The 27,635-nt window shown below is 39.5% G+C and overlaps 1 protein-coding gene and 1 non-coding gene across 2 annotated transcripts; one reads left to right on the forward strand and one right to left on the reverse strand.

Moving 5' to 3' along the window:
* The first annotated feature begins 143 nt into the window (after positions 1 to 143).
* LOC110544456 (protein TASOR-like) lies at positions 144 to 27,635 on the forward strand. The gene is made up of 2 exons (XM_060375462.1): positions 144 to 446; positions 26,538 to 27,635. Exons 1-2 carry the CDS (start codon positions 144 to 146, stop codon positions 27,045 to 27,047), a joined length of 813 nt encoding a protein of 270 aa, XP_060231445.1. The 3' UTR covers positions 27,048 to 27,635.
* LOC132650277 (U6atac minor spliceosomal RNA) lies at positions 12,397 to 12,522 on the reverse strand. Its single transcript, XR_009588647.1, has one exon. It is a non-coding gene; the product is annotated as a U6atac minor spliceosomal RNA (small nuclear RNA).

The following is a 27,635-nucleotide window of genomic DNA, read 5'->3' on the forward strand; positions in this document are numbered from 1 at the left end:
TTGCTGCATTGTGTCATGGAGATAATGCAGCTTTGGAACAGCAGGATTGGCCTCATCACATATTCCCAACCATTCCATATATTTGGGGTTGAACCAAATCAGAGCCCTGGATCTGGGCCTCAGTGGCAGCCAAGCTGTTCAGCATGTCAGCTCTTCCTTGTCGGCACCACCAGGGCGAGCTCTTCATCACTGTTTCAGCTAAACCACCCAATGCCACTCTCTGCATGAGGCAGGGTCAATTTTCTGACTTTCGTGCCCTCAGGGCTGACTTAGCCATACTTACATGTCCAGAGCCACCTTCACTCTACCATCCAGTCAAAGTGCAGGAGCCCACTCTCCCACGTGCTGCAGCCTGTGAGGGGTTGGGTCAGATCTCCCACTCTCACACCCTTGGCCTGGTTCACCTGTGCCGTCACCATAAGGGCCAGCCCCACTGTATTGTTCAGGTAAGGTGCAGGGAGAGCTCTCTCAATGTTACAACCAGTGAAGGACAGGGCTAGCTTTCCTGCTCTCATGACCCCAGAACCAGCTCTCCTTGGCTACAGCAGGAGGGGAGGACCTGAGAGGGAAGACATTACTCTCACAACCATACCCTAGGTGCTGACTTAGCTCACCTGTAGACCCTCCACCAGGGCCAGTTCTACTGTGCTGCCTAGGCTAGGTATGAGATATGCTAGCCCTAGTGATTCAGCAGCCAAGAGACAAGGCCAGCTCAGCAGCTCTTATGACGCTGGGGCCATTTCTTTCAACTGTGTCAGGTGGCGAGGGGTAAGGTGGTCTTCAGACATGCATGCCACCTCATGCCAGATGAGTTGTGGTGGAGGGGTCAGGTTTCCCTCACTCTGTTCTCAGCGCTGGCTCACCCTCAAACAGGATCAGCCCGACCGTGCAGCCCAGAGAGGTACAGGGCCCACTCTCCCAAGTGCTGCAGCCAGCGAGGTACAGGGCCTGGTCACCCACTCTCATGACCCTGGGGTCAGTTCTCTCAACCGCCTCAGATAGAAGAAGAGAGGAGGCAGAGGACACCATCTTCCCAGTCCACCTCATAGCCATGGCAGACTGGTGACAAGGCCAGCTTCCCTCTGCTCTCACCTTCAGGGCTTTACTGTGTTGTTCAGGCAAGGTGCCGGACCCTGCTCTGCCTAGTGCTACAGCTGGTGAGGGGAAGGTCTAGCTTTCCTGAGCTCATGACTGGAAATGGGAATGGACTCACTTCCGGGTCGCACCACCCCACAGCAGACAAGTGGTGGTATTGGTTTTCCCACACTCACACTCTCCTGGCTAGCTCTCCCATACTCTGCCACAAGGGCCCGTTCCATTTTGCCACCTGGTAAGGCAGGAGATTTCTCCCAAATGCCAGCATTGAGAGGTGGGGCCAGGTCTCCAAAGTGCCACATTCAGTGAGGGGCTGGTATAGCTATGCACAGCCACTGGACATCTAGCTGGTCCTGGGAGGTTACCCCTACCAGGGACTGCCCATGTTCTCTAGTGGTAATTTGAGGTAGAGACATTGTAGAGAAATTGACATCGACATTGACCCCTGGAGCTGTATAGCCATAGACCCAGGCAAGACCTCAGGCTGGGACTTCACCATGGCCCTTCGCTATGGCTCTAGGTGGCAAGGCCAGCCACTCACAACTTATTTCTCTCCACAGTAAAGTCTCCAGTTCCATCTCTTTTCGTAATGCTCAAACTGCTGAACTTCTCTTTCTCTCCCATCTTACTACCACATACCCATACATTGTGGTGGCTCCCTCTGCAGGCAGGACACGTGGCTGGCAGGTCCCTGGGCAACATTCTCCAGCTGAGCTGTATGGTGTGGCAGCAAGCAGGTGTCTAACACCTGCCTGTGCAATGCACTAGGGGCAGTTCTGTTGGTGGCATGGAGGTCGCCAGGTCTCTGTCTGTCTTACTCCCCCCTTTCTGTAGAGCCTGGATGTGATTTGATTTAACTGTTATGAGTCAATGATTGTTGATATTAGAGCTTGAGCTATAGGTGTTCTGTTCAGGAAGTTGTCTCCTGTGCCAATGAGTTCACAGTACTTCTACAATTTTTATTCTAACAGATTTAGTGTGTCAGGTTTTATGCTGAGGTCTTTGATCCACTTGGACTTTAATTTTGTGATAAGTCTGGATCTACTTGCATTTTTCTATATGTAGAAATCTAGCTAGACCTGCTCCATTTGTTGAATTTGCTACCATTTTTAGATTGTATGGTTTTGGCTTCTTTGTTTGCATAGGTGTGTGGGTTTATTTCTAGACCGTCGATTTAAGTGCATTGATCCACCAGTCTGCTTTTCTGCCAGTACCACGCCATTTTTCTACTGTTGCTGTATAGTACAGCTTGAGATCCGGGATGGAGATACCTCCAGAAGATAGTTTATGGTTCATGATTGTTTTAGCTATTCTTTTATCTGTTTTGTTTTCTTTTTCCATATGAAATTGAAAATTGTTCTTTTCAAGGTTTGTAAAGAATTCTGTTGATATTTTGATGGGAATTGCATTGAATTTGTAGAATGCTTTTGGTAGGATGGCCATTTCCACTATGTTAATCCTACATATCCATGAGCATGGGAGATCTTTCCATCTTCTGATTTCATCAATTTCTTTCTTCAGAAACTTGTAGTATTTTTTTATACTGGTCTTTCACCTACTTGGTTAGAGGCACACCAAAGTACTTTATGGTATTTGTGGCTATTGTGAAGGGTTTGGTGTCCCTAATTATTTCTCAGTCTTCTAATTATTTTGTTTACAGAAGGTCCTCTGATTTTTTTGAAGTAATTTTGTATGCAGCGACTTTTCTGAAGGTGCTTACCAGCTGTAGGAGTTCTCTGGTAGAATTTTTGGGGTTACTCATGTATATTATCATATTATCTGTGAATAGTGATACTTTGACTTCCTCCTCTCTGATTTCTATCCTCTTAATGTCCTTTAGTTTTCTTATTGCTCTATCTAGGACTTCAACTATTATGTTGAAGATATAGGAAGAGAGTGGGCAGCCGTGCCTTGGACTAGTCCGGCTTTTCATTTAGTTTGATGTTGGCTATAGGCTGGCTGCTTATCTTTTACTATGTTTAGGTATGTGCCTTATATCCCTTATTTCTCTAGTACTTTAAACATGAAAGGGTGTTGGATTTTGTCAAATGCTTTTTCAGCCTGTTAGTAGATGGTCATATGGTTGTTTGTCTTTCTGTTTGTTTATATGGTGAATTACTTTGATGGATTTTCATATATTGAAACAGCCCTACATGCCTGGAATGAGACATGCTTGGTCATGTTGGATGCTATCTTTGATGTGTTCTTGTATTCGTTTTTCAAGATTTTATTAAGTACTTTTGTGTCAATGTTCTTAGGCAAAATTGGTCTGAAGTTCTGTTTCTGTGTTGGGTCTTTGTGCAGTTTAGGTAGCAAGGTGATCATGGCCTCATGGAATGAGGTCGGTAATGTTCCTTCTGTTTCTATTTTGTGGAACAGTTTAAAAAGAATTGGTATTAGCTCTTCTTTGAAGGTCTGGTAGAATTCTGTGCTGAAACTGCCTGGTCCTGGGCTTCTTTTGGATGGGAGACTTTTGATGAGAGTGTCTACTTTATTAGGGGATATTAGACATTTATTTACCTGATATTGATTGAGCTTTGATAAAAGGAATCTATCAAGAAAATTGTCTCTTTCATTAAGATTTTCAAATTTTCTTGCATATAAGCTTTTGAAGTAGTATGTAATGCTTCTTTGTGTTCCCTCAGTGTCTTTATTTCCTCCTTTTCATTTCTGATTCTGTTGATTTGGATAGTGTCCCTCTGCCTTTTAGTTAGTTTGACTAAGGATTTATCTAGATTGTTTATTTTCTCAAAGAACCACTTCTTGGTTTTGTGGATTCTTTGAATTGTTCTTTTTGTTTCTAATTTATTTATTTCAGTCCATAATTTGATTATTTCCAGCTTTGATTATTACCTCTCTTGAGTTTGTCTGCTTTTTTGTGTGTGTGCTTTCAGGTGTGCTGATAAGTTGCTTGTAGGATATGTCTCAAATTTCTTTATGAAGGCACTTAGTGCTATGAACTTTCCTCTTAGCAATGCTTTCATTGTTTCCCATAAGTTTGGATAATTTGTACCTTCATTTTCAATGAATTCAAAGAAGTCTTCAATTTATTTTTTTAAATTGTTTCCTGACCCAGTTATTATTGAGTAGAGAGTTATTCAGTTTCCGTGTGTGTAGGCTTTTTTCTCTTTCTGTTATTGTTGAGGTCTAGTTTTAGACCATAGTGTTCTGATATGATACAAGGGATTATTTCATTATTCTTGAATATGTTGAGGTTTTCTTTATGCCCAACTATATGGTCACCTTTAGAGAAGGTTCCATGAGTTACTGAGAAGGTAAGCTCTTTTGTGTTTGGATGAAAAGTTTTGTCAACATCTATTAGTTCTATTTGATTTAAGACCCCTGTAAGTGCCATTTCATTTAGCTTCTGCCTTGATGATCTGTCCTTTGGTGAGAGTGGGGTGTTGATGTCTCTCACTATTAATATGTTGGAATTTCTGTGTGATTTAAGCTTTAATAATGTTTCTTTTATGAATGCAAGTGCCCTTGTGTATGGAGCATAGATGTTCAGGATACTGATGTCCTCCTGCTGGATTTTTCCTTTGATAAGAATGAGGTTTCCCTCCCCATCTCTTTTGGTTAATTTTGATTGAAAGTCTTTTTATTAGATATTAGGATGACTACTCTTGCTTGATTCTTGAGTCCATTTGCTTGGAAAACTTTTTCCAGACCTTTACTCTGAGGTAATGTACATCTTTGTTACTGAGATGTATTTTTTCAAATGCAGCAGTATGTTTGATCCTGTTTCTGGAACTATTCTGTTAGTCTCTGTCTTTTTATTGGAGAGCTGAGTCCATTGATGTTGATATACATTAGTGACCAATAATTATTAGTTCCTTTCATTTTGGAGTTGGTGGTGATTCTGTTTTTGTGTGCTTGTTTCCTTTTGCTTTTTTGTTGTGAAGGTATGTTTTTCCTATTTTTTCTTTGGTGTAGTTGATCTTGTTGGGTTGGAGTTTTCCTTCTAGTATCTTCTGTGGGACTGGGTTTCTGCTTATATATTGTTAAATTTAGTTATACCATAAAATATTTTGTTTTCTTCATCTATGTTAATTGAATGTTTTGTTAGGTATAGTAGTCTTGGTTGGTATCTGTAGGCTCTTAGTATCTGCATGATATCTGCCCAGGCCCTTCTGGCTTTCCTAGTCTCTGTTGAGAAATCTGGTGTGATTCTGATAGGTCTGTCTTTACATGTTACTTAGCCTTTTTCTCTTGCAGCTTTCAATATTTTTTTCTTTGTTCTGTAGATTTAGTGTTTTGGTTATTATGTGGCAGCAGGAATTCCTTGGCTGGTCTAGTCTATTTGGTATTCTGTATACCTTTTGTATGTTTTTTTTATTTTTTATATTAATCACAGTTTATTTACTTTGTATCCCAGCCTTAACCCCTTCCCTCATTCCCTCCCAATCCTACCCTCTCTCCCTCATCTCCTCCCTGCCCCTATCCAAGTCCACTACTAAGGGAGGTCCTCTTTTCCTTCCATCAGACTTTAGCTTATCAGGTATCTTCAGGACTGGCTGTCATGTCCTCCTCTGTGGCCTAGCAAAATATGTTTAAGGGCCTCTCTTCCTTAAGGTTGGGGAAATTTTCTTCTACAATTTTTCAAAAACATTTTTTTGGGGCCTTGAAGCCTGGAATCTCCTTTTTTCATCTATTCCTATTATTCTTATGTTTCATTTTATATTGTGTCCTTGATTTTGGATGTTTTGTGTCTGGGATTTTTCTGATTTTATGTTTTCTTTGAGAGATGAACTGATTTCTGCAATTGTATCTTCAGCAACTGACATTCTCTCCTCCACCTTTTGTATTCTATGGTGATGCTTACCTTTGTGGTTCTATATCTCTTCTGTAAGTTCTCCAACTCCAGGGTTTTCTGTTTGTCTTTTATTTATTGATTCTAATTTTGTTTTTATGTCTTGCACCATTACCATCATTTGTTTGAATGTGGGTTCTTGTGTTTCATGATGATCTCTATTTTTTGTTCATTTTCTCCTTATGTGCTACAAATAACTGCATAATTATAGATTTAAGATCATTTTCCTGTGTTTCACCTGCAATAGAATATCCATTGATTTTTGGAGATTCTGGTGAAGCCGTGATGACCTGGTTTGTGTTGCCTGTATTCTTAAGCTGGACTCTAGCCATCTGGTTTTCTGTAGCCTTGACTGATTGTTCCTGGTACCTATACTGCAGACTGGGTCTGCTTGTCTCTGGAATCTGGAGTAGTCTCTGTTGAATTCACTGCCTCTGCTGGTTCACTGTTTTTGAACCCAGTATACCAAGCAGCTGGGTTCCAGAATGAAAGACCTACAAGCTGAGGGCTGATCCCACAGGCTTCTCTGGGATGGCAGACAATGGGATTTGTGTCCTCCACATGGCTCAGCTCTGCTAGGTTCACTGGATGCCCTGGGTTCCTTGCTTGTGACACATATGAGCCAGGCTTATGAGGAGCAGCCAGTAAGATTTCTGAGCTTAGAGTTGCACCACTGCCTCCTGGGAAGGAGGAAAATGGAACTTGGTCCTGTGTCATCTGTTTGGTTCTCTGTCCTGGGTTCACTGTTTCTGGCCCAGGTGAACCAGGTGGCTGGGGTATAGGCAGAAAGCTCTCTGAACATAAAGCTACTCCAGTGCCCCAGTGGCTTCCTCAATATGCCAGACAATGGGATTTGAGTCCAGTGTCTAGCTCAGCTCCATTGTGTTCACCGTCTCTGCTATTCACAGCCAGCCATTGTTGGATTAGCTGAAGTGCAGCCTGTCAGTCATTCCAATAAAGAGATTCCAATAAAGAGATTCATTCTATAAGTTCTGTTACTCTAGGGAACCCTGACCACAAATGAGAAGAGTTAGAGGATAATACATACTTATCAAATAAAAGAATCCATGAAGATGGTATTATAATTCTTAGCATCTATGAGCCAAACAAAAGGGGATCCAACTTCATAAAAGAAACACTACTATAGCTTAAAGCACATATTGACAGTCACACAATGATATGGGAAACTTCAATACCACACTCAACAATGAACGTTGGTCATCCAGAACCACCACCCTCCTCCCACCCACCCAAAAAAAAAAAAAAAAAGAAAAAAAAAACTGAACAGAGAAATGCAGGAGTTAACTGATATTATACTCCTAAAGTAATTATCAGATATTTCCAAAGACACACACAGACATACAAGTGAATATTAGACAAATAATATAGGATAAACATATTAAAATTTGTACACCTAAAGAAGCTAAGCAAGATGGAGGACCCTAAGTAAGATGATCAATTATTACAAAGAAAGACAAATGGGATGGACATTGGAAGAGGGAATAGGACAGGAGCCTACCACACAAGGCCTCTGAAAGACTACGCTGCAGAGTATCAAAGCAGATGCTGATGCTCATAATCAAACTTTGGGCATAGTGAAGGGAATCTTATGAAAAAAAAAGGGAGATAGAAATAACTGGAAGGGACAAGAGCTCCACAAGGAGAGCAACAGAACCAAAATATCTGGGCACAGGGATCTTTTCTGAGACTGATACTCCAACCAAGGACCATGCATTAAGATAACCTAAAACCCCTACACAGATGTAGTCATAGTAGCTCAGTCTTCAAGCGGATTAACAGGGACTGTCTCTGTCATGAACTCAGTGGTCTGCTCTTTGATCACTACCCCTTGAAGGGGGAGCAGCCTTACTAGGCCATAGAGGAGGACAATGCAGCCAGCTCTAATGAGACTTGATAGGCTAGGGTCATATGGAAGGGAAAGAGGACCTCCCCTATCAGCGGACCTGGAGAGGGGTAGGGAGGAGATGAAGGAGGAAGAATAAGATTGGGAGGGAATTAGAGAAGTGGCTACAGCTGGGATACAAAATGAATAAACTGTAATTAATATAAAAAGTAAAATTTAAATAAAAAAACATGAAGGAATATACATATTTCTCAGCACCTTGTAGAACCTTCACTATAACTGACCACATACTAGACTTAAAGAAAATCTCCATAGATGTAAGAAAAATAATACCCTGAATCCTATATGACTACCACAAGTTAAAACTGGATATCCATAACAGAAAGTGTATGAACTCATAGAAACTGAAGAACTCACTACTGAGTGTAAAATGAACCTAATCAGAAATTCAGAAAGAAATTTCCTTGTAATTGAATGAAATTTAGTACACCACATACCCAAAATTATAAGATATAAGAAAGTCTTTTCTAAGGGTCTAGATCATAACACCAAGTGCCAACATTAAAAAAAAAAAAAAAGGTAGGGTATAATATTGGTATCTTATTTCCAGACCTGAACATTTCAGGTCTGGCTCTTTGGCCTCCCCACCCCCTAAGGGAGAAGCAGTCCTGTTAGGCCACAGAGGAGAGCTTTGCAGCCAGTCCTGAAGATACCTGATAAAACAGGATCAGATGAATGGGAAGGAGGTCCCCCCCCCCATCAGTGGACTTGGAAAGGGGCACGGTGAAGATGAGGGAGGGAGGGACTGGGAGGGAATGAGGGATCAGGACACGGCTGGGATACCGAGTTAATAAAATGTAACTGGTAAGAAAAAAATAAAATAAAATAAAGGTAGGGTATAATATTGGTATCTTATTTCCAGACCTGAACATTTCAGCACAAAAAGGAGCAATAAAATCCAAAATGAGTAGATGGAAAGAAATAATCCTACTCTGGTCTGAAATAAATAAAATAGAAAAAAACGTATTAGTGAATCAAATAGTTGGTTCTTTGAGATAATCAATAAAATTGACAAAGCCTGTTCTAAATAAACAAAAATATGGGGAGAATATTCAAATTAACAAAATTAAAAATGAACAGCTGAAAATAACAAACACTGAGGAAATCTTTTGAGTCATAATAACATACCTTAAAATCTTGTACTTCACCAAATCTAAAAGAAATCAATAATTTTCTCTACACACACCACTTGCAACAATTAAATCAAAGTCTAGTAAGCAATTTGAACAAATCTATAACCCATAGTGAAGCAGATATAATAACTAAAATCTCCATAAAGAAAAAGCCTGGGAACAGATGATATGAGTACAGAATTCTACCAGACTTTTAAATAAAGTGTTCCACAAAATAGAAACAGAAGATTGTCCACTTCTTTGTATGAGCCACAGTTACACTGATAGTTACATTGATAGTTAAACCACATAAAGGCAAAACAAAGAAACTGAATTGCACACTGATTTCCTTTATGAATATAGATTCAAAATACTCAAAAAAATACTTGTAAACTGAATCAAAGAATAAGTAATTATAGAAGGATGAGGGAAGTCTAGAAAAGGAGTATCAAGTGGAAAGATTAGGAAAAAGGTGGGATAAGACAGTTAACTCACAGAGAGATGGCTAAATTTAAAGACCATTTGAGGTTTTATATGGGAATCTAATATACTACAAGCTTCCAAAACTATATAAAAATAATGTGATCTAAATGTAAACACCAAACAAAGGACGAAACAGAGCCCCAACTAGCCAATATTTCTAGCCAAGTGTACCTTTAACTCCTGGGATTGGATTACATGTAATTGACCCTTTGATCAAAGGGGTTACAACTGAACCCCTAAAGAACCCAGGCTGTTGCAACTATAGTTTTCTCTTCATGACCTGAGAGTCAAGCCCCATTGTTGACAACATTACATACACAGCTCAACAAACACTAGAGATGAGATGTTGCCTACATAGTACATCACTTTTACATACTTGTGTCGTTGGTACAGGAAGGTGGAACACAAAGAAGAAATACAAAAATCAGCATAAATGCTTTGGTCTACATTCTGCATGCAAGGGATGCTAATGCAATGGTGACAAAGTGTGTGGGAATAACCAACCAGTATCTGATTTAATTGAATGCCCACTCTATGAGATGGAAGCTATACCCAACAATACTTGGGTGACCAAGAACCAAAGATTAGATAGCCTAGGTGCCTAAAGAGAGTAAAACCAAATATTATTGCCCACAAAACAAAACAAACAAACAAACCATAGAAATGAAATGACTCCTAGTGACATTCTGCTGTAATCATACTACAGTGCCTTGCTCCGTCATCAGCAGAGAACTTTTTTCCTGTAGCAGACAGGAACAAATATAAAGAACCACAGCTAAACAATATCCAAAGAGTGAGAGACACTGTATTAGACATGTAATACAGGATAATCATACTAAAATATGTACAACTAAAGAAGCTGAACAAGAAAGAGGACCCTGGGTATCATGTTCAATCTTCATTTAGAAAGGCAAAAGGGAAGGACATTGGAAGAGGGAGAAAACAGGGAACAGGACAGGAGCCTACCACAGAGGGCCTCTGAAAGATTCTACCCAGTAGGATATCAAAACATATGCAGAGAATCATAGCCAAACACTCGACAGAGTGCAGGGAATCTTATGAAAGAAGGTAGAGATAGAAAGACATGGAAGGGAATGGAGCTCCATAAGAAGAACAACAGAACCTGGGCCCAGGGTTCTTTTCTGAGGCTGATGCTCCAAGCAAGGACCATCCATGGAGATTACCTAGAAGTCCTGCACAGATATAGCCCATGGCAGCTCAGTGTCCAAGAAGGTTCCCCAGTAACAGGAACAGAGACTGTCTCTGACATGAAATCATGTGCTGGTTTTTGATCGCCTCCACTTGAGGTGGAAGCAGCCTTACCAGTCCACAGAGGAAGACAATGAAGCCAGTCCTCGTGGAGACCTGATAGAATAGGGTCAGATGGAAGGGGAGGAGGACCTCCCCTACCAACATACTTCTCTTAAGTGTAAGCTGCAAGCCCAGCATTAAACAGGTAAGAGAAAATGAACTCAATAGCATCTTTGGAAGTACAGTGTTTTATAATGTCCTGTTTCATAATATCCTATCATATTTTGCATTTCCTTTTTCTTTTTAAATTTATCTTACTATTTTTCATTTTATTTATACACTTTTATTCTCTCTTTTTACCCTGGCTTCCAATTTAGTGGGTTTTTAAAAATATTTTTGTATATTAATTACAGTTTATTTACCTTGTATCCGAGGTGTAGCCCCCTCCCTCATTTCCTCCCATCCCCACCCTCCCTCTTTCATCTCCTCCATCCCTCTCTAAGTCCTCTGATAGGAGTGGTCCTCCTTCTCTTCCATCTGACCCTAGCTTATCAGGTCTCCTCAGGACTGGCTGCAATGTCCTCCCTAGGGGGTAGGGGGATGTCAAAGATCCAGCCACTGAGTTCATGTCAGAGACAGTCTCCGTTCCCTTCGCTAGGGTACCCACTTGGATGCTGAGCTAACATGGGCTACATCTGAGCAGAGGTTCTAGGTTATATCCATACATGGTCCTTGGTTGGAGAATCAGAATCAGAAAAGACCCCTGTGCCCAGATATATTTGGTCCTTTTGGAGCTCCTGTCCTCCCCAGGTCTTACTAACTCCTCCTTTCATATGATTCCCTGAACTCTACCCAAGGTTTGGTTTCGAGTCTCAGCATCTGCTATGATACACTGCTAGGTAGAGTCTTTCAGAAGCACTTTGTGGTAGGCTCCTGTTTTGTTTCTTGTTTTCTCCACTTCCAATGTCCATCCCATTTGTCTTTCTAAGTGACGATTGATCATCTTACCCCTATCTTCTTTCTTGTTTAGGTTCTTTGGGTGTACAGATTTTTTATCCTATCTTTTAGGTCTAGTATCCACTTATAAATGAGTATATACCGTGTGTGTCTTTCTGCTTCGGGGATACCTCACTCAGGAAGATCTTTTCTCAATCCCACCATTTGCCTGCAAATTTAATGATTTCCTTGTTTTTTTGTTTTGTTTTGTTTTGTTTTTTGCTTTCATTTTTGTTTTTGTTTTTTATTGCTGAGTAGTATTCTGTTATGTAAATATACCACAATTCTGTATCCATTCCTCAGTTGAGGGACATCTGGGTTGTTTCCAGGTACTGGTTATTACAAATAATGTTGTTATGAACATGTTTGAACAAATGTCCTTGTGTATTTGAGCATCTTTTGGATATATGCCTAGGAGGGGTATAGCTGGATCTTGAGGAAGCACTATTCCTAGTTGTCTGAGAAAGCACCAGATTGATTTCCAAAGTGTTTGTACAAGTTTAGATTCCCACCAGCAATGGAGAAGGGTTTCCCTTTCTCTACAAGCTCTCCAGCATGTGTTGTCACTTGACTTTTTGATCTTAGCCATTCTGATGGGTGTAAGGTGAAATCTCAGGGTCGTTTTGATTTGCATCTCCTTGATGGCTAAGGGTGTTGAGCATTTCTTTAGGTATTTCTCTGCTGGTCTATATTCATCTGCAGAGAATTCTGTGTTTAGATATGTAAAACAGTGGTTAGATGCCACAAAACAGGTGGCAATGCCTTAACTGTATACATGTTGTTAGGCCCAAGGGCCTCTTCCATCCTTGTCAAGGGGAGTGCTAACATTCTCCCCTTTCATACAACACCAATTTAGTGTTTTAATGGAATTCCTGAGTGGTTCTCTGTTTCTGTGCATTCTCTTGGAATCTTTTCTTTCTTTTTACTTTTGTCCAACTTGATTTATTAATTTTTCTTTATTTTATTTTATTATCCCTCAGAAGCCTGTTTGTTTAGACTGAAATAACAGTGTTATTAGTTTTTTTTTTTAATTATACACTGTTTATTTGTATCCCCGCTCTAGTTCCCTCCTTCTTCCCCTCCCAATCACTCTCTTCTTCCCCTTTCTCCAAAGACTTTCCTCCCCAAGTCCACTGGTAGGGGAGGGTTTCTTTTTCCTCCTTCTGATCCTAGTTTGTTAGGTCTCTTCAGGAGTGGCTACATTGTCTTCCTCTGTGGCCTGGTAAGGTTGCTCCCCACTCAGGGGGAGGTGATCAAAGAGCAGGCCAATCAGTTCATGTTAGAACTGTTCCCATTACAATGGAACCCACTTGAACACTAAACTACCATGGGTTACATCTGTGCAGGGATTCGAGGTTATCTCCATGCATGGTACTTGATTGGAGTATGAGTCTCAGGAAAGACCCCTGTGCTCAAAATTTTGGTTCTGTTGCTCTCCTTGTGAACCTCCTGTCCTCTCCAGATCTTACTGTTATTTCCCACTCCTTTCATAAGATTCCGTGAATTCTGCCCAAAGTTTGGCCATAAGTCTCAACATCTGCTTTGATAGTCTGCAGGGCAGAGCCTTTCAGAGGCCCTCTGTGGGAGGCACCTAACTTGTTTCCTGTTTTCTTCTTCTTCTGGTGTCCATCCTCTTTGCCTTTCAAAGTGGGGATTGAGCATTTTAGCCAGAGTCCTTCCTCTTGACCATATTAACAAACTGAAATAAAAAAAAAAACCATATGATAATCTCCTTAGATGCTGAAAAAGCATTTGACAAAATCCAACATCCATTCGTTATCAAAGTCTTGGAGAGATCAGGGGTACAAGGCACATATCTAAATATAGTAAAGGTAATATACTGCAAGCCTATAGCCAACACCAAACTAAACGGAGAGAAACTTAAATCAATCCCACTGAAATCAGGGGCAAGGCAAGGCTGCCAACTCTCTCCATATCTCTTCAACATAGTACTAGAAGTCCTTGCTAGAGCAACAAGACAATTAAAGGAGATAAAGGGGATACAAAATGGAAAGGAAGAAATTGAAGTATCACTGTTTGCAGATGATATGATAGTATACCAGAGGGACCCCAAAAATTCTACCAGGGAACTCCTAGAGCTGATAAACACCTTCAGCAAAGTGGCAGGTTACAAAATTAATTCAAAAAACCAGTAGCCCTCTTGTATACAAAAGACAAAAAGGCTAAGAAAGAACTGAGGAAACAACACCCTTCACAATAGCCACAAAAGAGATAAAGTACCTTGGTGTAACCCTAACCAAGCAAGTCAAAGATTTGTATGAAAAAAAAAATTCAAGTCTCTGAAGAAAGAATTAGAAGAAGATACCAGAAGATGCAAAGATCTCTCATGCTCATGGCTTGGCAGGATTAACATAGTAAAAATGGCCATCTTACCAAAAGCAATCTACAGATTCAATGCAATTCCCAACAAATTACCAACACAATTCTTTACAAACCTGGAAAGAAAAATTCTCAACTTCATATGGAATAACAATAAACCAAGAACTGCTCAAACAATCTTTTGCAATAAAAGATTTTCTGGAGGTATCTCCATCCCTGATCTCAAGCTGTACTATAGAGCAATAGTAATAAAAACTGCATGGTACTAGCATAGAAACAGACTGATGGATGAATGGAACCAAATAGAAGACCCAGAAATAAACCCACACACTTATGGACACCTGATCGTTGAAAAAGATGCCAAATCCGTACAATGGAAAAAAGATAGCATCTTCAACAAATGGTGCTGGTCTAACTGGATGTCTACATGTAGAAAAATACAAATAGATCTATACTTATCACCCTGCACAAAAGTAAAGTCCAAGTATTTCAAAGACCTCAACATAAAACCAGACACATTAAATCAGTTAGAAGAAAAAGTGGGGAATACCCTAGAACTCATTGGTACAGGAGACAACTTCCTGAACAGAACACCAACTGCACAGGCTCTAAGAGCAACAATCAATAAATGAAACCTCATGAAATTGAAAAGCTTCTGGAAAGCAAAGGACACCATCCTCAAAACAAACGAATGCCTACAGATTGGGAAAGAATCTTCACCAACCCTTTATCTGCCAGAGGACTAATATCCAGTATATATAAAGAACTAAAGAAGTTGAAAAGCAACAAATCAAGTAATCCAATTAAAAAATGGGGAACAGAGCCAAACAGAGAATTCTCAATAGAAGAATATCAAATGGCAGAGAAACACTTAAAGAAATGCTCAACATCCTTAGCCATCAGGGAAATGCAAATCAAAACAACCCTGAGATTTCACCGTACATTCATCAGAATGGCCAAGATCAAAACCTCAAGTGACAACACATGCTAGAGAGGTTGTGAAGAAAGGGGAACCCTCCTCCACTGCTGGTGGGGATGTAAACTGGTACAACCACTCTGAAATCAATCTGGTGCTTTCTCAGACAACAAGAGTGATTTGTCAAGATCCAGCTATACCACTCCTAGGCATATATCCAAAAGTGGCTCAAGTACACAATAAGGACATTTGCTCAACCATGTTTGTAGCAGCTCTATTTGTAATAGCCAAAAGCTGGAAACAACCCAGATGCCCCTCAGCTGAAGAATGGATACAGAAATTGTGGTACATCTACACAATGGAATATTACCCAGCAATTAAAAACAAGGAAATCATGAAATTTGCAGGTAAATGGTGGGATCTGGAAAGGATCATCCTGAGTGAGCTATCCCAGAAGCAGAAAGACACACATGGTATATACTCACTCATATAAACATATAATATAGGATAAACCTATTAAAATTTGTTCTGTTTTTTTTTTCTTTTTAATGAGAGACAGAAATTGGGTGGATCAAGATATGAAGAAATGAGAAGAGGAACTGAAAAGAGTAGACAGAAAGGAAAGCATAATCAGGATATAACATGAGAAAACTATTTTAATAACATTTAAAAATATTAAAGGACAATAAAACTTATACAAACATTGTGGATACACAACTATATAAACAATTACTTTAAATATGGATAATTTGAACAGAATTAGGCAAATGTGCTACAGTTGCTTTTTATTATTTAATTATTTTTGTTTTTATTAATTACAGTTTATTCACTTTGAATCCCCCTGTACCTCCCTCCTTCCTCCCCTCCCAATCCCACCCTCCCTCTTCCCTACCTGTGTCCCTCTCACAATCCATTAATAAAGGAGGTCCTCCTCCCCTTCCCTCTGATCCTAGTCTATCAGGTCTCATCAGGAGTGGCTGCATATACTTGAGTTTTAAGAGACCTTATTCAATTCTGCATGAAAAAGAAAACTTCACTTTACACAGATAGGTTTCTTAAAAGTGAGATAAGGAAACAAGACAGGAGCCAACAACAGAAGGTCTCTGAAAGACTCTACCCTAAAAGTTATCAAAGCAAATGCTAAGACTTACAGCCAAACTTTGGGCAGAGTGCAAGGAATCTTATGAAAGAAGGGGGAGATAGTAAGACCTGGAGAGGACAGGAGCTCCACAAGGAGAGCAAAAGAACCAAGAAATCTGGACCCAGGGGTCTTTTCTGAGGCTGATACTGCAACCAAGGACCGTGCATGGAGATAACCTAGAACCCCTGCACAGATGTAGCCCATGGCAGCTCAGTCTCCAAGTCGGTACCCTAGTAAGGGAAACAGGGACTGTCTCTGACATGACCTCAATGGCTGACTCTTTGACCACCTCCCCCTGAGGGGAGAGCAGCCTTCCCAGAGCACAGAGGAGGACAATGCAGCCAGTCATGATAAGACCTGTTAAGCTAGGGTCATATGGAAGGGGAAGAGGTCCTCCCCTATCAGTGGACTTAGAGAGAGGCAGGGACCAGATAAGGGAAAGAGTGTGGGAATGGGAGGGAATAAGGAAGGGGGCTATAGCTGGGATACAAAGTGAATAAAGTAATTAATATAAACAATAAAATGTAATTTAAAAGGTGAGATATGGCAAACACTCTCACGCACACAAATGCTTACACTCACACAATAGAAGAGCCCACAAGATAGACCTTGGAAGTTACAAAAGGGACAAGCAACTTGTTGATAACATTTGCCTTATTCAACTTTTTATTTGTTTAAGTAGAAAGTCAAAATTTTTCATTATTTCATGAATAATTATGACAACAACTAATGAAGGTCCAAAACATTATAGAATACTGTCATAAAATTTTTAAAAATAGAAAAAAAAATGGCAATGATAACAAATGTCATTTAGTGTTTTATGTAAAACTATCATTTCTCAAACACAGTGTCTGGTTCAAATAAAAATGACACTTGGTGGAAGGCAGAAACCAGCTCCATCTTTAAGGCATAGCATTCTGCAGCTCTCTACAGTTCCCCCTTTTTGTTTTAGATGCATCAGGCAAGAGTAGAGGTCTGATCTCTGATATTAGAAATAAATTGGGACTTTGTACAGATGTTCATTTAGGTGTCATCCACCCAAAGAGCATCAGACCCGTCTGATACCTTTTTCTCAGAGGCGGGACCTGGGGCATCAACCCGCATGCAACCAGACATGCTCTTCTCTGGGTCCAAAGCGGCTGACCCTGAGTGCAGTGCTTAGCCTCGCATCCTGAGCATAACATTTTAGCTTTTTATGGTATCCAACCATGCTTGGGGAGAATGTCCTGCTTCAATGGCTGTAAAGGCCTGAATGATCAAGGCTGCATCACACTGTTGTGAGACTCTAATCTTCCACCTTCCCGATGGTGAGTGCTCTCTGTCACGAACAATTCCACATTTGGCTAAGGCTGAGGATCTGGCTTGCTTCCATGTATGTGGACCTATCTGCATTGCCTACGTGGCACGCCTGGGTTGGCTACCCAGAGGCTATTTAAGCTGTGGGCTGGCTTTCCCCAGGGTCCGAGGATTATTCAAGGTTTCTGAATAAACTGCATTGAAAAAAAAAAAAAAGAAATCCTTACTACTCTAATTTTTAAAAAGAAAAGGAAATAATATTTAGTATTTTTAGAAAGTTAATTGATATTATAAGATAATCATATTTTTAGGAATTTAAATTGAAAAGCAGAAAAGACAGAATTCTAAGATTTTGGGTCTTTGTATACTACGATTTTCTTTTGCCTACTTCCCCATCAACAAATGTTGAATGGGAATAATGCAATACTTACGTTATGGTTCAACCAATAAGAGCGACTGACTGTATTTCATATTTAATGTACAGACTTATTTATTTCTCTTTCTTTTTTTTCTGAGGTATGGTTTCTCTGTGTAACCTTGGCTGTTATGGATTCAATTTTTAGACCAAGCTGGCCTGGAACTCACAGAGATCCACCTGCCTCTGCCTCCCTGACTGCTGGGATTATAGGCATTTACATTTACATTTCTTTCTTGAATAAAACACCTATTCAAGTTTGTACAGTCAAAAAAATGACACTTAATGTACAGTATATCTGAACACACTTGGCAAAAATTTTTAATGTTTAAAATTATATATTAATTACTATATTGAGTTTTATTTCAAGCAACTAGTTATGAAACAGTATTTCACTTATGAATAATTCTCTAATTAGTTTCTGTACCTGAATCTTGACATTAATTTTTGACAAAAATGGTATCACTGCATATGTATCTACTTTCAATATTTAATTACTTAAAGAAGCACTCTTCTGAGAAAATAAAAATAAGAAAGCTGAAGTTGATGCAGTGATTTTTCAGACAGACTTCAGAGAATGGATAGATACTCAGAAACAGTGGCATAAAACTGATAACAAAAACATAACAATTGTCTACATGAATGCTCATAACAAAAGTAAGTTCAAAATATATGGAACATATCTTATAGAACTACCAGAAGACTCAATAACTGCTGATATATTTGATGGCTTACATTCTCTGTCAATAATTGACAGTTTAAGCAGGCAAGTAATTTGTAAATGTCAATATAAATCATATTTATCTAATTGATATTTTAATACACCCTCTTTAACAGAGAAAAGTACACATTTCTTTCTAGTTCATAAGGAATGTTCAACTAGACTGAACTATATGGCATAAAGCACTTAGTTCATATATCAGCAAGAATATAAGGTAGATAAAACATGGTCTCCTTATTTAAAAGAAAAAACAACAGTAACACTGCATATGTTATATAAAACATAGTCTCATAATAGTTGCATAGCTCTAAATATATTTAACTTAACTGAACGTTATAATAAGCTGAATTTGACCAAGAAATTACAATAGATATTTAAAAATTTGTATTAAATGAAAATTAATTATGGCATGTCAATTTTCTTCAGAATGGTAAAAACAGTGCTAGAATACAACTTCATGACATTAAAACTCATGTTAGTTCTTTAAAAAAATGAGGCAGTCTCTGACATGAAGTCTGTTGCCTACTCCTTAATCACCTTCCATGGGTGAGCCAGCCTTGCCAGGTCACAAAGAAAAATAATGCAAGCAGTCCTGAAGAGACTTGGAAATCTGGGGTCACTTGCTAAGGGAGAACGGCTTCTTATTTCTGAGGACAAAGGGACAGGGATGAGGGAACAAGGAGGATAGGACTGGGAGAGGATGAGGGAGGTGGTAAGATTGAGATATAAAGTGAATAAATAAATTTAAGAAATATATTAAAAAAGGAATGAGTTTGGAAATCATTATGTCATTTCCACCAAAAAAGGTCAATATGTACAAACTAAAAATTAAGGAATCTACTTAGAACCATGAGATATTTGGGGTAATAGAATGAGCTACTAATACAAAACTTGGCCAGGCACCACAAGCGGATAATCAAAGCTAACCATCGAAATAACCAAAGAACAATCTGTTTATCAGTCATGGAACAGAGTGAAACACATTAGCCTGTAACTAAAAATAGTATAAGGCATCTTCCCTAGAGTCCTACACATTGTTTGGCTTCTTTAGGACTATAGGTTTTAGTATGTTTATCCTATATTATGTGTCTAATATCCACTTATAAATGAGTATATACCATGTGTCTTTCTGCTTCTGGGTTACCTCACTCAGGATGATTTTTTTTCTGGTTCCCTCCATTTGCCTGCAAATTTCATGATTTCCTTGTTTTTAATTGCTGAGTAGTATCCCATTGTGTAAGTGTACCACAATTTCTGTATCCATTCTTCAGGTGAGGAGGGACACCTAGGTTGTTTCCAGATTGCAGATATTATGAATGAAGCTGCTATGAACACATATGAGCAAATGTCCTTGTTGTAAGGTTTAGAATCTTTTAGATATATGCCTAGAGAATGGTATAGCTGGATCTTGAGGTTGCAGTATTCCTAATCTTCTGAGAAAGTGCCAGAATGATTTCCAAACTGCATTACAATTTTACAATCCCACCAGCAATGGAAGAGGGTTCTTCATCCTCCACAACCTTTCCATCATGTGTCTTCCTTTGAGTTTTTGATCTTAGACATTCTGATGGTTATAAGGTGGAATTTGAGGATGGTCTTGATTTGCATTTCCCAGATGACTAAGGACTTTGAGCATCTAAGTGTTTCTCTGCCTTTTGATATTCCTCTGTTGAGAATTCTCTGTTTAGCTCTGTATCCCATCTTTAATTGGATTGCTTCGAAGGACATATAGTATAAACATCAGAAGAAGGAGAAGACAGGGAAGAGGAGCAGGATGTAGAAGCAAGTGTTTAGACTCATAGTCAAACTTTGGACAGAGTCCAGGGAATATTATGGAAGGGTGGAGAGAAAGACATGGAAGGGAGAAGATCTCCACAAGGATACCAACATAGCCAAAATATCTGGGTATATATGGATCTTAGAGGGCCTACAGAGACCAATGTGCCAATAAGCAACCATTCCTGGAAAGAACCTAAATACCCTGTTCAGATGTAGACCATAGGCAGCTCAGTCTCTATGTGGACTCCCTAGTAAGAGGAGCAGGGGCTATCTCTGACATGGAATCGGTGACCAGCTCTTTGATCACCACTCCCTGTTGAGGTGGCCTAACAAGACCATGGATAAAGTGGATCCAGACAGTCCTGATGAGACCTGATAGGCTGGGGTCACATACTAGGGGAGGAGGACCTCCCCTGTCAGTGGACTAGGGGAGGTACATAGAAGGAGGTAAGAGAGAGACAGAGAGTGGGACAAGGAGAAGATGAGGAAGGAGGCTTCAGCTGGGATACAAAGGGAATAAATTGTAATAAATCATATTAATAAAGAAAAAAAATGAAACTGCAGAAAAATAGTATATGCTCAAAAATTAAAATTTTCAGCAGCAGGAAACATACTTTCAGAAACACTTTTTAGATTTATTTTATTTTATGTGTATGGATGTATGTGTAGCATGTGTACAGTGCCTGAGTTAGAATTTTAGGAAAGGGCATCAGATCCTATAGAAGTGGAGAGGTCATGAGCTGCCATTTGGGTACTTGGAAATGAAAATGGAATCTCTGAAGCACAGCAACTGTTCTTAAATCCTAAGCTATCTCCCCTGCCCTCAGATATCTACATTTTAATGACTATTATTTCAAATACTATATTAGACTCCCATATAAATGATCAGTGAAAGATCTTATGCTTCCAAGTACAGGTACAAAACTAAAATTTTGAAGTATACCTATATTAGTTATATCCCATTGTTGTGATAAAATGCCATAAACAAAATTGACTTATGAAAAAAGTTTACTTTGAGTTATGATTACAGAGGGAGAATGCATAATGACAGGAAAGTCATTGCAGTAGGTGATTGAACCTGGAAATTGAAAGATGACATCTTCAGCCACAGAGTGAACTGGAATGGGAGCAAGTCTATAATCTTAATTCAGGCTTCTATCACTGTGAAGAAATACTATGACCACTACAACACTTATAAAGGAAAACATTTGATTGGGAAAGGTTTGCAGATTCAGAAGTTTAGTCCATTATCATCATAGCAGGAAACATTGAAGTATCTAGGCAGACATGGTGCTGGAGAAGGATAGCAGAGATCTACATCTAGATCTAAAGCATCAGAAAGAGAGTGACACTGGGCCTGGCTTTAGTATTTGAAACCTGTAAGCATGCCCCTACTGGCACACTCCTTCCAACAAGGCTACCCCTACTACAATTGCTCCTAATATTGCCATTCCTGTGAGCTTATGGGGGCCATTTTCTTTTTTAAATGCTTATTTATTCATTTTTAATTTATTTATTAAAATTTATTTACTTTTTATCCCAGCTGCAGCTCCTTCCCTCATCTCCTCTCAATCTCACTTTCCCTCCCTCTTTTCCTCCTATGTCCCTCCCCTAGTCCACTGATAGGGGAGGTCCTCCTCCTGATCTATCTGACCCTCACATATCAGGTCTCATCAGGGCTGGCTGCATCATCTTTGTCTGTGGCCTGGCAAGACTACACCCATCAGGGAGAGGTGATCAAAGAGCCAGTCACTGAGTTCATGCCACAGACAGCCCTTGTCCCCCTTACTAGGGAACCCACTTGCAGACTGAGCTACCATTGGCAGGGGTTCTAGCTTATCTCCATGCATAGTGCTTGATTGGAATATCAGTCTCTGCAAAGTCCTCTGGGCCCAGATATTTAAATTCTATTGGTCTCCTTGTGGCGCTCCCAACCCTCCAGGTCTTTTTTCTCCCCCTTCTTTCATAAGATTCCCTACACTATGTCCAAAGTTTGGCTATGAGTCTCAGCATCTGCTTTGATACCCTGCTGCGTAGAGTCTTCAACAAATAGCATTAGTCTAACTGGATGTCTACATGCAAAAAAATGAAAATAGATCCATATTTATCACCATGCACAAAATTAAAGTCCAAGTGGATCAAAGACCTCAACATAAAACCAGACACACAAAACTTGTTAGAAGAAAAATTGGGGAAGAGTCTTGACCTTATTGGCACAGGAGACAAGTTCCTGAACAGATCACCAACAGCACAGGCTCTAAGATCAACAATCAGTAAATGGGACCTCATGAAACTGAAAAGCTTCTGTAAAGCAAAGGACACTGTAATCAGAACAAAATGACAGCATACAGAATGAGAAAAGATCTTCACCAACTCTGTATCTGACAAAGAGCTAATATCCAGAATATATAAAGAACTCAAGAAGTTAACCACCAACAAATCAAGTAATCCAATTTAAAAATGAGGTACAGAGCCATTTTCTTTCAAACTCCCAAAGCCTGTCCCCAGTCACATACTTTCTTCAGAGAGGTGACACCTCCTCTAAAAATTTCATAATTACTATAAACAAGGCTACCAGCCCAAGCCCAAGTGTTCAAAATACCTGAACTTGGGATATTCTTCATTCAAAACAACAGAATAACTAGAGAATATTTTTTCTCTCTAACAAATGATATTCTAAGGGAAGCTATTTCACAAGACCCTAATACTTTATTTTGTACCTGGTAGTCGTGGGGGTGATACTTCACTCTCCCACTTTGTATAACTTCTGTTACCTAATATTGAAGACTAAAGAGCGCTTGTTAAAATCACAAAATAAAATACACAGACTGAAGGATTCAGATTGGATTATATAATACTTCCTTTCTCTCAGTTCATACAACTAGATCATTATAAGTACAACTTTCAGATTTGAAATAATATTCTAAAGAAACCTAAGACAGGAGCCACAAAACAATTTTGTCAGCAGAAAATATTGAAATTTCTGATATATTCAGGTAAAATGAATTAAAATATAGCAAAATCTCAAGGCAGATAGATATACTACTTGATACTGCACTCCTATCTATCTTGGTTCCTTTGATCTCTTACAAAATGTGCAGTTCTCAAAATACAATAAATGCTTCAGGGCAAAAAATACACAAGTATGAGTCACAAATGCATTTGCATTTTTTAATTTTAATTTTTATATTAATTAGAGTTTATTTACTTTGTATCCCAGCTGTAGCACCCTCTCCCATTCCTTCCCAATCTCACCCTCCCTCATCTCCCCCTTGCTCCTCTCTAAGTCCACTGATAGGGGAGGTCTTCCTCCTCTTCCATCTGTCCTTAGTTTATTAGGTCTCATGAGGACTAGTTGCAATGTCTTCCTCTGTGGCCTAGCAAGGCTTTTCCTACCTCAGGGGTGGAGAGGTAAAAGAGACAGCCACTGAGTTTATGTCAAACAGTCCCAGTTCCCCCTACTAGGGTGCCCACTTGGATGATGAGCTGTCATAGGCTACATCTGAGCAGAGATTCTAAGTTATATCCATGCATGGTCCTTGGTTGGAGAATCAGTCTCAGAAAAGACCCCTGTGCCCAGATATATTTGGACCTTATGGAGCTCCTGTCCTCTCCCCCTTATTTCATTTAATTCCCTGAATTCTATCCAAGGTTTCGTTATGAGTCTCAGCATCTACTTTGGTACACTGCTAGGTAGAGTCTTTCAGAGGCCCTCTGCGGTAGGGTCCTGTCCTATTTCTTGTTTTCTCCCACTTCCAATATCCATCTCATTTGTCTTTTTAAGTGAGGATTGATCATCTTACCCCAGGCCCTCTTTCTTCTTTAATTTTTTTTTTTTTTTTGGTGTACAGATTTTAGTATGTTTATCTGTCTTATAGGTCTAGTATCAACTTATCAGTGAGTATATACTGTGTGTGCCTTTCTGCATCTGGGATACCTCACTGAGAATGATCTTTTCTAGATCCCACCATTTGCTGCAAATTTCATGATTTCATTGTTTTTAATTGCTGAGTAGTATTCCATTGTGTACATGTACCACAATTTCTGCATACATTCCTCAAGTGAGGCTAATCTGGGTTGTTTCCAGGTACTGGGTATTACAAATAATGCTGCTATGAACATGGTTGAACAAGTGTCCTTGTTGTATACTTGAGCATATTTTGGATATATGCCTAGGAGTGGTATAGCTGGATTTTTTTTTCCGATAGTAAGACAACTTTTATTTAAAAATATGTACATTTAAACATCAAAACACAATAAAGTGCTAAAATGAACAAACGAAACAATTATGCTTTAATGAATTTTAACCAATATGGTCCATTCTTTAATTTTCTTATAATTTTTTATTTTTATTAAATTACAGTTTATTCACTTTGTACCCCACCTGTAGCTCCCTCCCTCCCAATCTCACCCTTCCTTCCCCCTTTTTCATCAATGCCCCTCCTCCAGTCCACTGATAGGGAAGGTCCTCCTCCCCTTCCTAGTCTATCAGATCTCATCAGGAGTGGCTGCATCGTCATCTTCTGTGGCCTGGTAAGGCTGCTTCCCTCTCAGGGGGAGGTGGTCAAAGAGCAGGCCAATCAGTTCATGTCAGAGACAGTCCCTGTTCCCATTACTATGGAACCCAGACCCACTTGGACACTGAACTACCATGGGCTACATCTGTGCGGGGATTCTAGGTTCTCTCCATGAATGGTCCCTGGTTGTTTTTAAAGTTCGGAACAGAACAGATCTGCGGTTCCTCTTGTACTGAGCAGGATTACCATGGCAACAACACATCATCAGAAGGGTAAAACTAACCTGTCTCATGACGGTCTAAACCCAGCTCACGTTCCCTATTAGTGGGTGAACAATCCAACGCTTGGTGAATTCTGCTTCACAATGATAGGAAGAGCCGACATCGAAGGATCAAAAAGCGATGTCGCTATGAACGCTTGGCCGCCACAAGCCAGTTATCCCTGTGGTAACTTTTCTGACACCTCCTGCTTAAAACCCAAAAGGTCAGAAGGATCGTGAGGCCCCGCTTTCACGGTCTGTATTCATACTGAAAATCAAGATCAAGCGAGCTTTTGCCCTTCTGCTCCACAGGAGGTCCAGTTATACAGATAATGGAATTTTAGTTGCAACTGCTGAAGACTTTATGCAAAACTTTATTTTTTTTATTATTATTTTTTTTATCAGTTACATTTTATTAACTCTGTATCCCAGCCGTGTCCCGATCCCTCATTCCCTCCCAGTCCCTCCCTCCCTCCCTCATCTCCACCGTGCCCCTTTCCAAGTCCACTGATAGGGGGGACCTCCTCCCCATTCATCTGATCCTGTTTTATCAGGTATCTTCAGGACTGGCTGCAAAGCCCTCCTCTGTGGCCTAACAGGACTGCTCCTCCCTTCGGGGGTGGGGAGACCAAAGAGCCAGTCATTGAGTTCCTGTTAGAAATAGTCCTTGTTCCCCTCACTTTGGGAAACCAAATGGTTACTGAGCTACCACAGGCTACATCTGAGTGGAGGTTCTAGGTTATATCCATACATGGTCCTTGGTTGAATGTCAGTCTCAGAACAGATCCTGTGCCCAGATATATTTGGTCCTTGTGGAACTCCTATCCTTTCCCCATCAGACTAACTCCCCTTCTTTCTTATGATTCCCTGTACTCTGCCAAAGGTTTGGTCATGAGTCTTTGCTTTGAAAACACTGCTAGTTAGAGTCTTTCAGATGCGCTCAGTAGACTCCTGTCATACGTTCAATGCACATCCCATCTGTCTTTCTAAACGAGGATTGATCATCTTACCCCATGTCCGCAAGAGCATTCTGAGTGAAATATCCCAGAAGGAGAAAGACAAACATGGGATATACTCACTTATATAGACCTATAAGATATGATAAACATAATGAAATCTATACACCTAAAAAAGATATGCAAAACTTTAAAAGTCTTGTGGGCTATCACAGCTCAGTCACAGAAGAAAATCTTCTGCTGCTTGGTGCTAATGAGAATCTTGAGTCACAGTCAGATGCTGTTTTGACATTAACCCCTTTGGAGCTGGGAGTTGGGATTTCCCAACATTAAACGTGAACACATTTCGCAGAAGCTTTTAGCATCGGATTATCTGGACACTCACACCTAGTGTGAGTGTTTTGACTAAGTGAACTTGTGGCAGAAGACCAAACTTTAAGGGATTGTGGACTTTGCAGATCCTGACACACTATATTGTGTGAGTGGTGTATAATTGTAAAAACTAAACAAATTGTTTCAATAGAGGAGGGCTTTTTGTTTTTTAAATGTAGCTCTTTTAGAAAACGATGAAAAGGATGAAGAGGATATGTCTCTGGATTCAGGGGATGATATCTCACATATAGAAGTATTCAGCAGTTTTCATTCAGAAATATTGGCGAGAGAGACCAAAGGATCAAGTGGAACAGATCAAAAAAAAAAGAATATTCAAATTGAATTACAGTCATCTCTTGACATGCAAAACAGTTTATTAGAAGATAAGACTTACCAAATTGATTGTGAAGAGAAAGCTCCTATTGATAGAATATGCGCTGAAGGAGAAAACAGCAGTTCAGCACAAGATTCGTATAGCAACTTTCAGGCTTCCCAAAATCAATCAGAAATGTCCCATAAATGTAGTCATTTTAATGTTCTCACTCATGAGACGTTTCTGGGAACACCATATGCCCTTTCACCAACTCAGTCTCAAGAAAATGAAAATTACTTTTTATCTGCTTACAAAAACTTGGAGAGAGAGAAATCTCCACTAAGTTAAGGATGTGTTCAAAGAGAAATTACAGTAACTCAAAAAAATAGGTTGTTGTGGACTTTTTTTCAGTTTCTTAAAAGTGAATTGATCATTTATAAACAAGTTTCTTGGCCTTTCTGAAATGTTTTTTTTTTTTTCCTTTCCCATGTAAATCATGATGGCCTGTAACATTTGAAGCATCTGAGAATTGAAATAAATATATATTTTTGGACATATTGTAATCAGATTATCTCATGTTGGCACCTGTCAGTTTCACATTTGTTACCTGTACTTGGGCTTCAAATTAAAGTGTGTTTTATATGTAAATTTTGATGTTTTTAAAAGAACAGTAAATAGTAATGACTTTAATGTCAGTTGATAATTAATTTTGCTGAAATGTCAACTATTTATTTTGATTAAAGCTTTTATATGGTGTTTTTACGTATGTATATGCCAGCAGTGTAAATATTTATAAGATTTTGGCTCAGTACCTCAAGCTATATCTAACAGTGCAAGTAGCATTTTCTTAATCTTTAGGCTTAGCTATGGAAAAATTTATTTCACTTAAATTTTGGTCAACCTTTTGAAATCTTTGATAAATACTGTTTTGTATGA

Source organism: Meriones unguiculatus, chromosome X (assembly GCF_030254825.1).
Source record: "Meriones unguiculatus strain TT.TT164.6M chromosome X, Bangor_MerUng_6.1, whole genome shotgun sequence".
NCBI classification, from domain to species: Eukaryota; Metazoa; Chordata; class Mammalia; order Rodentia; family Muridae; genus Meriones; species Meriones unguiculatus.